This window comes from Oncorhynchus nerka, unplaced genomic scaffold (assembly GCF_034236695.1).
Source record: "Oncorhynchus nerka isolate Pitt River unplaced genomic scaffold, Oner_Uvic_2.0 unplaced_scaffold_1191, whole genome shotgun sequence".
NCBI classification, from domain to species: Eukaryota; Metazoa; Chordata; class Actinopteri; order Salmoniformes; family Salmonidae; genus Oncorhynchus; species Oncorhynchus nerka.
The window spans coordinates 156,649-170,472 of NW_027040150.1; the positions used below are offsets into that span (position 1 = coordinate 156,649).

Below are 13,824 nucleotides of genomic sequence, written 5' to 3' on the forward strand. Positions count from 1 at the left end.
TCACCATCTTAGATAAGCATGCTCCGTTCAAAAAATGCAGAACTAAGAACAGATATAGCCCTTGGTTCACTCCAGACCTGACTGCCCTCGACCAGCGGACTGCAATAGCATCGAATAGTCCCCGCGATATGCAACTGTTCAGGGAAGTCGGGAACCAATACACAACCGATCCTCGACTTCGACGATGTCATCTACAAAATAGCTTCCGAAACTCTACTCAGCAAACTAGATGCAGTTTATCACAGTGCCATCCGTTTTGTCACTAAAGCACCTTATACCACCCACCACTGCGACCTGTATGCTCTAGTCGGCTGGCCCTCGCTACATATTCGTCGCCAGACCCACTGGCTCCAGGTCATCTACAAGTCCATGCTAGGTAAAGCTCCGCCTTATCTCAGTTCACTGGTCACGATGGCAACACCCACCCGTAGCATGCGCTCCAGCAGGTGTATCTCACTGATCATCCCTAAAGCCAACACCTCATTTGACCGCCTTTCCTTCCAGTTCTCTGCTGCCTGTGACTGGAACGAATTGCAAAAATCGCTGAAGTTGGAGACTTTTATTTCCCTCGCCAACTTTAAACATCTGCTATCTGAGCAGCTAACCGATTGCTGCAGCTGTACATAGTCCATCTGTAAATAGCCCACCCAATCTACCTCATCCCCATACTGTTTTTATTTATTTACTTTTCTGCTCTTTGCACACCAGGATCTCTACTTGCACATGATCATCTGATCATTTATCACTCCAGTGTTAATCTGCTAAATTGTGATTATTCACTCCTATGGCCTATTTATTGCCTACCTCCTCATGCCTTTTGCACACAATGTATATAGACAATTTTTTTCCCTACTGTGTTATTGACTTGTTAATTGTTTATTCCATGTGTAACTCTGTGCTGTTGTCTGTTCACACTGCTATGCTTTATCTTGGCCAGGTCGCAGTTGTAAATGAGAACTTGTTCTCAACTAGCCTACCTGGTTAAATAAAGGTGTTCTCAACTAGCCTACCTGGTTAAATAAAGGTGTTCTCAACTAGCCTACCTGGTTAAATAAAGGTGTTCTCAACTAGCCTACCTGGTTAAATAAAGGTGTTCTCAACTAGCCTACCTGGTTAAATAAAGGTGTTCTCAACTAGCCTACCTGGTTAAATAAAGGTGTTCTCAACTAGCCTACCTGGTTAAATAAAGGTGTTCTCAACTAGCCTACCTGGTTAATAAAGGTGTTCTCAACTAGCCTACCTGGTTAAATAAAGGTGTTCTCAACTTGCCTACCTGGTTAAATAAAGGTGTTCTCAACTAGCCTACCTGGTTAAATAAAGGTGTTCTCAACTAGCCTACCTGGTTAAATAAAGGTGTTCTCAACTAGCCTACCTGGTTAAATAAAGGTGTTCTCAACTAGCCTACCTGGTTAAATAAAGGTGTTCTCAACTAGCCTACCTGGTTAAATAAAGGTGTTCTCAACTAGCCTACCTGGTTAAATAAAGGTGTTCTCAACTAGCCTACCTGGTTAAATAAAGGTGTTCTCAACTAGCCTACCTGGTTAAATAAAGGTGTTCTCAACTAGCCTACCTGGTTAAATAAAGGTGTTCTCAACTAGCCAACCTGGTTAAATAAAGGTGTTCTCAACTAGCCTACCTGGTTAAATAAAGGTGTTCTCAACTAGCCTACCTGGTTAAATAAAGGTGTTCTCAACTAGCCTACCTGGTTAAATAAAGGTGTTCTCAACTAGCCTACCTGGTTAAATAAAGGTGTTCTCAACTAGCCTACCTGGTTAAATAAAGGTGTTCTCAACTAGCCTACCTGGTTAAATAAAGGTGTTCTCAACTAGCCTACCTGGTTAAATAAAGGTGTTCTCAACTAGCCTACCTGGTTAATAAAGGTGTTCTCAACTAGCCTACCTGGTTAAATAAAGGTGTTCTCAACTTGCCTACCTGGTTAAATAAAGGTGTTCTCAACTAGCCTACCTGGTTAAATAAAGGTGTTCTCAACTAGCCTACCTGGTTAAATAAAGGTGTTCTCAACTAGCCTACCTGGTTAAATAAAGGTGTTCTCAACTAGCCTACCTGGTTAAATAAAGGTGTTCTCAACTAGCCTACCTGGTTAAATAAAGGTGTTCTCAACTAGCCTACCTGGTTAAATAAAGGTGTTCTCAACTAGCCTACCTGGTTAAATAAAGGTGTTCTCAACTAGCCTACCTGGTTAAATAAAGGTGTTCTCAACTAGCCTACCTGGTTAATAAAGGTGAAATAAAAAAAATAATAAAAAATGTTGGTTGACTTTTCATAGCAGAGCATTCAGAGGTGTTGTCACGACTTCTGCCGAAGTCGGTCCCTCTCCTAGTTCTGTGGAATAGTGGAAAAACACACCAATCTCTTTCAGAAATGCTTTAAACAATAAAAGCTCATTTATTAACATTTCTGAAAATGGATATATTGTGTTTTGGAATGAAACTCAGGCAAAGATTCACTACAAACTATTATAAAGTTAGATCGTCGTCAGACATTCAACAGTCACAGTAGGTTTGAGCTACAGTATGATCACCAATCATGCCGACCAACCTGATGGTCTCTGTTGGAAATGTTGTGAAAAGAATCTGGCCCAGGCTATAAATATCTGGCATTACTCATCTCACATGTATATACTGCATTCTATACTAATCTACTGTATCTTAGTCTATGTATTACTCATCTCATATGTATATACTGTATTCTATACTGTTCTACTGTACCTTAGTCTATGCTGCTCAGACATTGTGACCAATACAGTTTGATTTGATTTAGATTAGGTGATATACACTACATGACCAAAAGTGTGTGGGCACCTGCTAGTCGAACATCTCATTGCAAAATCATAGGCATTAATATGGAGTTGGTCCCCCCTTTGCTGCTATAACAGCCTACACTCTTCTGGGAAGGCTTTCCACTAGATGTTGGAACATTGCTGCTGGGACTTGCTTCCATTCAGCCACAAGAGCATTAGGGAGGTCGGGCACTGATGTTGGGTTTTTAGGCCTGGCTCGAAGTCAGCGTTCCAATACTTCCCAAAGGTGTTCAATGGGGTTGAGGTCAGGGCTCTGTGCAGGCCAGTCAAGTTCTTCCACACTGATCTCGACAAGCAATTTCTGTATGGACCTCGCTTTGTGCACGGGGTCATTGTCATGATGAAATAGGAAAGGGCCTTCCCCAAGCTGTTGTCACCAAGTTGGAAGCAAGGAATCGTCTAGATTGTCATTTTATGCTGTTGCATTAAGATTTCTCTTCACTGGAACTAGGGGGCCTAGCCCGAACCATGAAAAACAGCCCCAGACCATTATTCCTCCACCAAACTTTACAGTTGGCAGTAAGCATTTGGGCAGGTAGCGTTTTTCTGGCATCCGCAAAACCCAGAATCGTCCATTGGACTGCCAGATGGTGAAGTGTGATTCATAACTCCAAAGAACACATTTCCACTGTTCAAGAGTCCAATGGTGGTGAGCTTTACACCACTCAAGCCGATGCTTGGCATTGCGCATGGTGATCTTGTGTGTGGATGCTTGGCCATGGAAACCCATTGCCGTGATGCTCCCGAGAAACAGTTATTTTGCTGACGTTACAGTTTGGAACTCGGTAGTGGGTTTTGCAACGAAGACAGACCATTTTAATGCGCTTTCGCACTTGGCGGGCCCGTTCTGTGAACTTGTGTGGCCTACCACTTCACGGTTGAGCCGTTGTTGCTCCTAGACGTTTCCACTTCCCAATAACAGCACTTACAATTGACCGGGGGGCAGCTCTAGCAGAGCAGGAATTTGACGAAATTGAAAAAGTGGCATCCTATGATGGTGCAACGTTGAAAGTCAATGAGCTCTTCAGTAAGGTCATTCTACTTCCAATGTTTGTCTATGGAGATTGCATGGTGGTGTGCTCGATTTTATACACCTGTCAGCAACAGGTGTGGCTGAAATAGCCGAATCCACTAATTTGAAGGGGTGTCCACATACCTTTGTATATATACATGCTCCTGCTGCTGTATATACCAAAAAGTCTGTTTAATTGTTTGTAATGCAATAAATTGTTATTTTCTGGTGGAAAGTGGTCAAATTAACTAGAAAATCTTATATTTTGCAATTCTGAGTAATTAATAACTAATAATTAATACATTAGTAAGGAATTAAACATTATTCAGTACTACTGCAGTTGTTATATATATATATATATATAACTATTTATTTAGATGGGTGACATTATCTGCCAAAGTAACAGCCCTGTAGACAAAGAAGAGCTCTCCAGTAGGAACCAAAACATTCAAAGGCCATTTTCTCAAACGTGAGGTTTCAAGTTCATCAACATTCAAAGCAGAAAGACTTTCCCATTGTTCCTCAACTCACTTTTCTAGCTGAGTCTCTGCTTTTATCCAATGTGAAAAACACCATTGCAAATAGAGTCGGTCACATTTTGCGGCAGATATATAGCATTTTGCAACAAAAAAAACATGATTATTTGTCCCTCTGAAAGGAAACCATCAAGTGATAGATTTCAAACAAACACATGTCATAGATCAACCCCATGATTAGATAGTGAACAACCCCATGATTAGATAGTGAACAACCCCATGATTAGATAGTGAACAACCCCATGATTAGATAGTGAACAACCCCATGATTAGATAGTGAACAACCCCATGATTAGATAGTGAACAACCCCATGATTAGATAGTGAACAACCCCATGATTAGATAGTGAACAACCCCATGATTAGATAGAGAACAACCCCATGATTAGATAGTGAACAACCCCATGATTAGATAGTGAACAACCCCATGATTAGATAGTGAACAACCCCATGATTAGATAGTGAACAACCCCATGATTAGATAGTGAACAACCCCATGATTAGATAGTGAACAACCCCATGATTAGATAGTGAACAACCCCATGATTAGATAGTGAACAACCCCATGATTAGATAGTGAACAACCCCATGATTAGATAGTGAACAACCCCATGATTAGATAGTGAACAACCCCATGATTAGATAGTGAACAACCCCATGATTAGATAGTGAACAACCCCATGATTAGATAGTGAACAACCCCATGATTAGATAGTGAACAACCCCATGATTAGATAGTGAACAACCCCATGATTAGATAGTGAACAACCCCATGATTAGATAGTGAACAACCCCATGATTAGATAGAGAACAACCCCATGATTAGATAGTGAACAACCCCATGATTAGATAGTGAACAACCCCATGATTAGATAGTGAACAACCCCATGATTAGATAGTGAACAACCCCATGATTAGATAGTGAACAACCCCATGATTAGATAGTGAACAACCCCATGATTAGATAGTGAACAACCCCATGATTAGATAGTGAACAACCCCATGATTAGATAGTGAACAACCCCATGATTAGATAGTGAACAACCCCATGATTAGATAGTGAACAACCCCATGATTAGATAGTGAACAACCCCATGATTAGATAGTGAACAACCCCATGATTAGATAGTGAACAATCCCATGATTAGATAGTGAACAACCCCATGATTAGATAGTGAACAACCCCATGATTAGATAGTGAACAATCCCATGATTAGATAGTGAACAACCCCATGATTAGATAGTGAACAATCCCATGATTAGATAGTGAACAACCCCATGATTAGATAGTGAACAACCCCATGATTAGATAGTGAACAACCCCATGATTAGATAGTGAACAACCCCATGATTAGATAGTGAACAACCCCATGATTAGATAGTGAACAACCCCATGATTAGATAGTGAACAACCCCATGATTAGATAGTGAACAACCCCATGCCATGATTAGATAGTGAACAACCCCATGATTAGATAGTGAACAACCCCATGATTAGATAGTGAACAACCCCATGATTAGATAGTGAACAACCCCATGATTAGATAGTGAACAACCCCATGATTAGATAGTGAACAACCCCATGATTAGATAGTGAACAACCCCATGATTAGATAGTGAACAACCCCATGATTAGCTAGTGAACAACCCCATGATTAGATAGTGAACAACCCCATGATTAGATAGTGAACCACCCCATGATTAGATAGTGAACAACCCCATGATTAGATAGTGAACAACCCCATGATTAGATAGTGAACAACCCCATGATTAGATAGTGAACAACCCCATGATTAGATAGTGAACAACCCCATGATTAGATAGTGAACAACCCCATGATTAGATAGTGAACAACCCCATGATTAGATAGTGAACAACCCCATGATTAGATAGTGAACAACCCCGTGATTAGATAGTGGAAAAAAACAGCAATCTCTTTCATAATTTCTTTTAAATAAAAAAGCTAATTTACGAACATTTCTGAAAAGTGATATATAGCGTTTTGTAATGAAACTCTTCTTATGTTTCCCCATCTGAGCTCAGAGTAGATGAGAGATGTAATGTTTGTCTCTGTTGTGTTGAAGCCCAATCAAGCAGGAGAGACCAGCCTCCCCTGTTCCCAGCTGTGTGTCCATGAAGAGTGACTGGTCTATGGATCCTCCTCCAGAGTTGAGAGAGGGAGACTTTTCTACTGAACAAAGGTAAGAAGAACTCATGGTTCCTGGTCAGTGAGTTAAACAACACTGTCTCTAGTCATTTCTCCTCTCCCATTTTCCCATTTATTGTTGTTGTTTTCATAATCCATAGGCTCATCCTTTTATCAATTTTCGTAGTCCTAAAACAATATTAAACTAACACAACATTCCTTCCCTGTGTGTGTGTGTGTGTGTGTGTGTGTGTGTACTCCCTGGATGAGGAGATGTAATCTCATGTTTTGTCCACAGAAACCAACAGGAGAGATCAGAGTCAGAGATTCTCAGTGGTCAGTCTTCCCAGAGTCATCAAACAGACCTGGCCTCCATATTCAGTGTATGTGGTCCTGTTATATACATTTGTTTTTGTTTACCTCAAGTAAAGTTGATCTGTCAATCATTCATTAATGTGTTAATGAGAAAGCATTTTATTCTCTTGCTTAACTTATTTACTTAATTTATTCCAGATGCTTGAAGATAAAATTATGACATTTGTGAAGAACGAGCTGAAGATGTTCAAGAGGATTCTTAGTCCAGAATTCCCAGAAGGCTTTGAGAGTCAGAAGCAGGATAAGGAAGTGGTGGATGCTGAAGATGAGAAGCAGGAGAGCAGTGCCAGAGAGGGGGCTCTGAAGATCACACTGCACATCCTGAGGAAAATGAACCAGAAGGAGCTTGCTGACACACTGGAGAAATGTAAGATCTGTCTGCCTCATGTTGAATGCTGTTTTATAACATTTAAAAGCTGTAGCTAAAGTACAGCTAAAGTAGCTGTGTAACTCAATGATATTGTAGCAGCCTGAACACAACACCTAGTGACCTCATCAAGTAGCAGCAGGGATGTGTTGTGGTGATTCATTTAGAGAGAGAACATTAATAATACCATCAATAATACCAATAATAATATAATCAGTCACACCAGTCTGTAATGCATTATGAAAACATTTACACATTTATACAGTCAGTTAAGAGAATACATTATTATAATGTAAAACTTTATAACAGTCCTACAATACTGTAGACATTAAAACAGACGTAATATTAATATCCTCTGTGTTATTTCTTCATTCAGATGAGCTTGCTGTGATTTGCCAACGTGAACTCAAATCTAATCTAAAGAAGAAGTTTCAATGTGTATTTGAGGGGATCGCTAAACAAGGAAACCCAACACTTCTCAATAAGATCTACACAGAGCTCTACATCACAGAGGGTGGAACAGGAGAGGTCAATAATGAACATGAGCTGAGACAGATTGAGACAACAACCAGGAAACAAGCAAGACCAGAGACTCCAATCAAATGTAACGACATCTTCAAACCCTTAACTGGACAAGACAAACCTATCAGAACTGTGCTGACAAAGGGAGTCGCTGGCATTGGAAAAACAGTCTCTGTGCAGAAGTTCATTCTGGACTGGGCTGAAGGAAAAGCAAATCAGGATGTCCAATTTGTATTTTCATTCCCTTTCCGGGAGCTGAATTTGATGAAAGGGGACAAACACACTTTCATTGAACTTCTTAATCACTTCTCAATGGAAACCAAACAATCAGGAATCTCCAACTACAACAAGTACAAAGTTCTGTTCATCTTTGATGGTCTGGATGAGTGCCGACTGCCCCTAGACTTCCAGAAGAACAAGATCTGTTGGGACGTCACAGAGTCAACCTCAGTGGATGTTCTGCTGACAAATCTCATCAAGGGAAATCTGCTCCCCTCTGCTCTCCTCTGGATAACTACCCGACCTGCAGCAGCCAATAAGATCCCTTCAGGGTGTGTTGACCAGGTGACAGAGGTACGAGGGTTCAATGACCCACAGAAGGAGGAGTACTTCAGGAAGAGATTCAGTGATGAGGACCTGGCCAGCAGAATCATCTCACACATAAAGACATCAAGGAGCCTCCACATCATGTGCCACATTCCAGTCTTCTGTTGGATTTCTGCAACAGTCCTTGAACACATGCTGAAACATAAGAGAGAAGAGATGCCCAAGACTCTGACTGAGATGTACACACACCTTGTGGAGTTTCATACCAAACAGAAGAATGAAAAGTATCTTGGGAAAGAAGGGACAGGTCCACACTGGAATAAAGAGAGCATTCTGTCACTGGGAAAACTGGCTTTTCAACAGCTTGTGAATGGAAATCTGATTTTCTATGAAGAAGACCTGAAAGAGGCTGGCATTGATGTCAATGAAGCCTCAGTGTACTCAGGATTGTGCACACAGCTCTTTAAAGAGGAATGTGTGCTGTACCAGGACAAGGTGTACTGCTTTGTTCATCTGAGCATTCAGGAGTTTCTGGCTGCTGTATATGTGTTCCTCTCATTCATCAACAACAATGAGAATCTAATGGACAAACTGCAATCAACGTCCAGGAACTTTTCTGTGAGGATCAAACAAAGGCGTAAAGTTACTTTCTACAAGAGTGCTGTGGATAAAGCCTTACAAAGTGAGACAGGAAACCTGGACCTTTTCCTCCGCTTCCTTCTGGGCCTCTCACTGGAGTCCAATCAGAAGCACTTACGAGGTCTACTGACAAAGACGAGAAGCAGCTCACAGAGCCATGAAGAAACAGTCAAGTACATCAAGAAGAAGATCAGGGAGAATCTCTCTCCAGAGAGGAGCATCAATCTGTTCCACTGTCTGAATGAACTGAATGACCATTCTCTAGTGGAGGAGATTCAAAGATACCTGAGATCAGGAAGTCTCTCAAAACCCAAACTGTCACCTGCACAGTGGTCAGCTCTGGTCTTTGTGTTGCTGACTTCAGAAAAGGAGCTGGATGTGTTTGACCTGAAGAAATACTCCAGATCAGGGGAAGGTCTTCTGAGGCTGCTGCCAGTGGTCAAAGCCTCCAGAGCTGCTCTGTGAGTAAATAAAATGACATTTAAGAACTCATCATCAGGAAGAAATATTCAGTTTAGAGAAAAATATGTATTATAATATGTATATAATATTATATTGTAAAAACATATTGAATAAATTCATTGATTTTCACATTAGTATAACAATATGACCATACAATTCTAGGAGACGGAAGATTAATCTATATGTTGTTTGAGAGAATAAACCAAATGCATCTACCATTGTCCTTCTACACTACTGGTGTTAAATGAACAGTGTGTTTGTGAAGTCATGATTATCTCTTTGTCAGGCTGTCAGGCTGTGGAATCACAGAGAAAGGCTGTGCTTCTCTGGTCTCAGCTCTGAGGTCAAACCCCTCACACCTGAGAGAGCTGGATCTGAGTAACAATGACCTGAAGGATTCAGGAGTGAAGCTGCTCTCTGCTGGACTGGGGAATCCCCACTGTAAACTGGAGACTCTGAGGTCAGTATTATCAGATATGAAAGCACTTTATGTATGTAGTTCTCCCATTTGAAAAGTCGTAATTATTCGGTTATATTCACTTATAGTGTATTAAAGTAGTCATACGTTTAGTATTTGGTCCCATATTCCAAGCCTGCAGTGATTACATCAAGCTTGTGATTCTACTAACTTGTTGAATTCATTTGCAGTTTGTCTTGGTTGTGTTTGGGATGTTTTTCCTAATAGAAACTGAATGGTGAATAATGTCCCTTCATTTTGGAGTCACTTCACTTGTATTGTCAGTAAGAATAGAAGATGTTTCTGAACACTTCTACATTCATGTGGATGCTACCATAATTATGAATTAATCGTGAATGATGATGAATGAGAAAGTTAGAGGTACAAACATCATACCCCCTCTGTTATTGGTAATGGTGAGAGGTTATCATGTTTTGTTGTAGCCTCTGTTATTGGTAATGGTGAGAGGTTAGCATGTTTTGTTGTAGCCTCTGTTATTGGTAATGGTGAGAGGTTAGTCTGTTTTGTTGTAGCCTCTGTTATTGGTAATGGTGAGAGGTTAGCATGTTTTGTTGTAGCCTCTGTTATTGGTAATGGTGAGAGGTTAGTATGTTTTGTTGTAGCCTCTGTTATTGGTAATGGTGAGAGATCCACCATTTTATTGTTGGGCAAAACACAACCAAAAACACAACCAAAACAAACTGCAAATGCAACCAACGAGTTTATGACAAAAAACTACATTTTTGACTATTTTAATACACTATGAGTGAATTGTTCAGAATACTTAAGACTTCTTCTAATGGGGAGACTGGAAACATAAATTGTTTTCATTTTTAATAGTGAAACACATATGTCTTAAAATACCCTCAAATTAAAGGTGACATTATAAACTGTCACCTCATATGAAACATTTGACCTCAAATCCAAAATGTTGGAGTATAGAGCCACATTTAAAATGTCAGCTTCACTGTCAAAATAGATATGGTGTGGACTGTATACTCAATACAATCTACATCTGATACCTCACTGTCTAAATAGATATGGTGTGGACTGTATACTCAATACAATCTAAATCTGATACCTCACTGTCTAAATAGATATGGTGTGGACTGTATACTCAATACAATCTAAATCTGATACCTCACTGTCTAAATAGATATGGTGTGGACTGTATACTCAATACAATCTAAATCTGATACCTCACTGTCTAAATAGATATGGTGTGGACTGTATACTCAATACAATCTACATCTGATACCTCACTGTCTAAATAGATATTGTGTGGACTGAATACTCAATACAATCTAAATCTGATACCTCACTGTCTGTCTTCTGACTGATACTGATTTTTAAACTGGTCTGGTCAGTCTACTCACATATTTGTTAATATGCATCTTTCTATCTACAAGCAATACTTGGAAAATGTGTCATTTCTAGGCCTCTCTGGTCTGAGGCTAAACCCAACACGTTATTTGTGCACAGGTTACAGTGTAAGCAGAGAAAGCTAAGCGAAATATTTTAATACAACCTGTCTGTCATTGTATTTCTTCTGTGTTGGCAGACTCACTGTCTGTAAACTCACAGACACATCCTGTGAAGTGTTGGTCTCAGTTCTCAGTTCAAACCCCTCACACCTGAGAGAGCTGGATCTGAGTAACAATGACCTGAAGGATTCAGGAGTGAAGCTGCTCTCTGCTGGACTGGGGAATCCCCACTGTAAACTGGAGACTCTGAGGTCAGTATTCCTGTAGTTGGTCAACAAGTGATAACTGTTCACCAGATCCACATGTGTTTACCAGACACACACAGTCCACACCATATGTGTTTGGACAGTGAAGCTTACAGTTTTAAATGTGGTGCTTTGCTAAATCTGATTCCTCACTGTCTGTCTTCTGACTGATACTGCTTTTTAAACTGGTCTGGTCAGTCTACTATAATATTTGTACTATACATGTTTCTATCTGCAGGCAATACTTTGATCATTTGTCATTTTTATGATGATACACTATTTTATGAATAGATATGGAAGGTTTCAGGACACTGATATATCTGAATATGTTGAAAAAATATACTGTCACTATTTTCACCACCAAAGAATATCAGTGTGATTTTAATATGATTTGACTCTTTGCAGGCTGTCAGGCTGTCTAGTCACAGAGGAAGGCTGTGCTTCTCTGGTCTCAGCTCTGAGGTCAAACCCCTCACACCTGAGAGAGCTGGACCTGAGCTACAATCACCCAGGAGACTCAGGAGTCAGACTGCTCTCTGCTGGACTGGAGGATCCACACTGCAGACTGGAGAAACTCAAGTATGTAGAGGGTTTATGTCAATGTTCATATCAGACATGTTTGACTTATCAGGCTAGTTAAGACAAACATTCTGACCACCACTTGGACAAAGTTATATGCTGACTGTGTGATGTTATATGTTTGCGTGTCTCCAGTGTGTGTGTGTGTGGCCAGTGTGTGTGTGTGTGTCTGTCTCCTGTGTGTGTGTCTGTCTCCTGTGTGTGTGTGTGTGTGTGTCTGTCTCCTGTGTGTGTGTGTCTGTCTCCTGTCTGTGTGTGTGTGTGTCTGTCTCCTGTGTGTGTGTGTGTCTCCTGTGTGTGTGTGTGTCTCCTGTGTGTGTGTGTGTGTCTCCTGTGTGTGTGTGTGTGTCTGTCTCCTGTGTGTGTGTGTGTGTCTGTCTCCTGTGTGTGTGTGTGTCTGTCTCCTGTGTGTGTGTGTGTCTGTCTCCTGTGTGTGTGTGTGTCTGTCTCCTGTATGTGTCTGTCTCCTGTGTGTGTGTGTGTGTGTCACCAGTGTGTGTGTGTGTGTGTGTGTGTGTATCCCTCAATGACTGTCTGTTCTTCTGCTTACCGCTACAGTGTGGAACATGGTGGAGAGAACAGAATGAAACCTGGGCTTAGAAAATGTGAGTGTTGACTGCTGTGAAGAATATGACTAAGAATAAGTCTTATTTCAAGTTAAGTCAAAGTCAAAGACCACCATCATTACTGACTTGGTCATATTAAATATCAGCTGTAGTTCTACAGAATCAGAAATCAGGGACACCAACGTTTACAAAGAGTTGATTTGACTGTGTGTGTGTGTGTGTGTGTGTGGCGTGTTCATGTTACATTGGAAATGTGTGTTCAGGGTGTGTGTGTGTAATTAATGTGAATAAGTGTGTTTTATATTACCAGACAGTATAACATATGATCATTCAACAAGTCTCAAGTTACCTTAACTTCTCCTTTTGATACCTAGAAACATCTACATTAAATGAATGAGTGAAAAGTGAGTTAACATTCTAATGTGAATGATGATGATTTCTAATATTGTGTCTGGTTTCATCCATCAGATGCCTGTGATCTCACACTGGACCCAAACACAGTAAACAGACACCTCTCTCTGTCTGAGGAGAACAGAAAGGTGACATGTAGGATAGAGGAGCAGCCGTATCCTGATCACCCAGAGAGATTTGAGGACTGGGGACAGGTGCTGTGTAGAGAGGGTCTGACTGGGCGCTGCTACTGGGAGGTAGAGTGGAGTGGGAGAGGGGTTGGTATAGGAGTGACATATAAAGGAATCAACAGGAGAGGAAGGGTTAAGGACTGTTGTCTTGGAGACAATAACAAGTCCTGGAGTCTGTCCTGCTCTGACATCAGTTACACTGCCTATCACAATAATAATCCCACTACCATAGACGTCCCCTCCTCCAGCTCCCACAGAGTAGGAGTGTATCTGGACTGGCCAGCCGGCACTCTGTCCTTCTATAGAGCCTCCTCTGACACACTGACCCACCTGATCACATTCACCTCCACATTCACTGAGCCCCTCTATCCAGGGTTTAGGGTTTATTATTTTGGCGACTCAGTGTCCCTGAAATAATAACCTGACACACGGACACACACACACAGGACACACACACACAGGACACACACACACACTGACTGGACAC

At 40.9% G+C, this 13,824-nt stretch overlaps 1 protein-coding gene across 5 annotated transcripts in view; it reads left to right on the forward strand.

Moving 5' to 3' along the window:
• LOC135569191 (NLR family CARD domain-containing protein 3-like) overlaps nt 1-13,818 on the forward strand; it is a 48,953-nt gene extending 35,135 nt beyond the window's left edge. For all 5 annotated transcript variants that reach the window (XM_065015987.1, XM_065015989.1, XM_065015990.1 and 2 more), the window contains 9 exons: nt 6,453-6,569; nt 6,813-6,897; nt 7,028-7,256; nt 7,633-9,424; nt 9,712-9,885; nt 11,444-11,617; nt 12,017-12,190; nt 12,749-12,795; nt 13,225-13,818. In XM_065015987.1, coding sequence (XP_064872059.1) covers nt 6,453-6,569; nt 6,813-6,897; nt 7,028-7,256; nt 7,633-9,424; nt 9,712-9,885; nt 11,444-11,617; nt 12,017-12,190; nt 12,749-12,795; nt 13,225-13,754 — 3,322 coding nt within the window. In that variant the 3' untranslated portion in view covers nt 13,755-13,818. The remainder of the gene's footprint in view (nt 1-6,452; nt 6,570-6,812; nt 6,898-7,027; nt 7,257-7,632; nt 9,425-9,711; nt 9,886-11,443; nt 11,618-12,016; nt 12,191-12,748; nt 12,796-13,224) is intronic.
• Nucleotides 13,819-13,824: the final 6 nt, after the last annotated feature.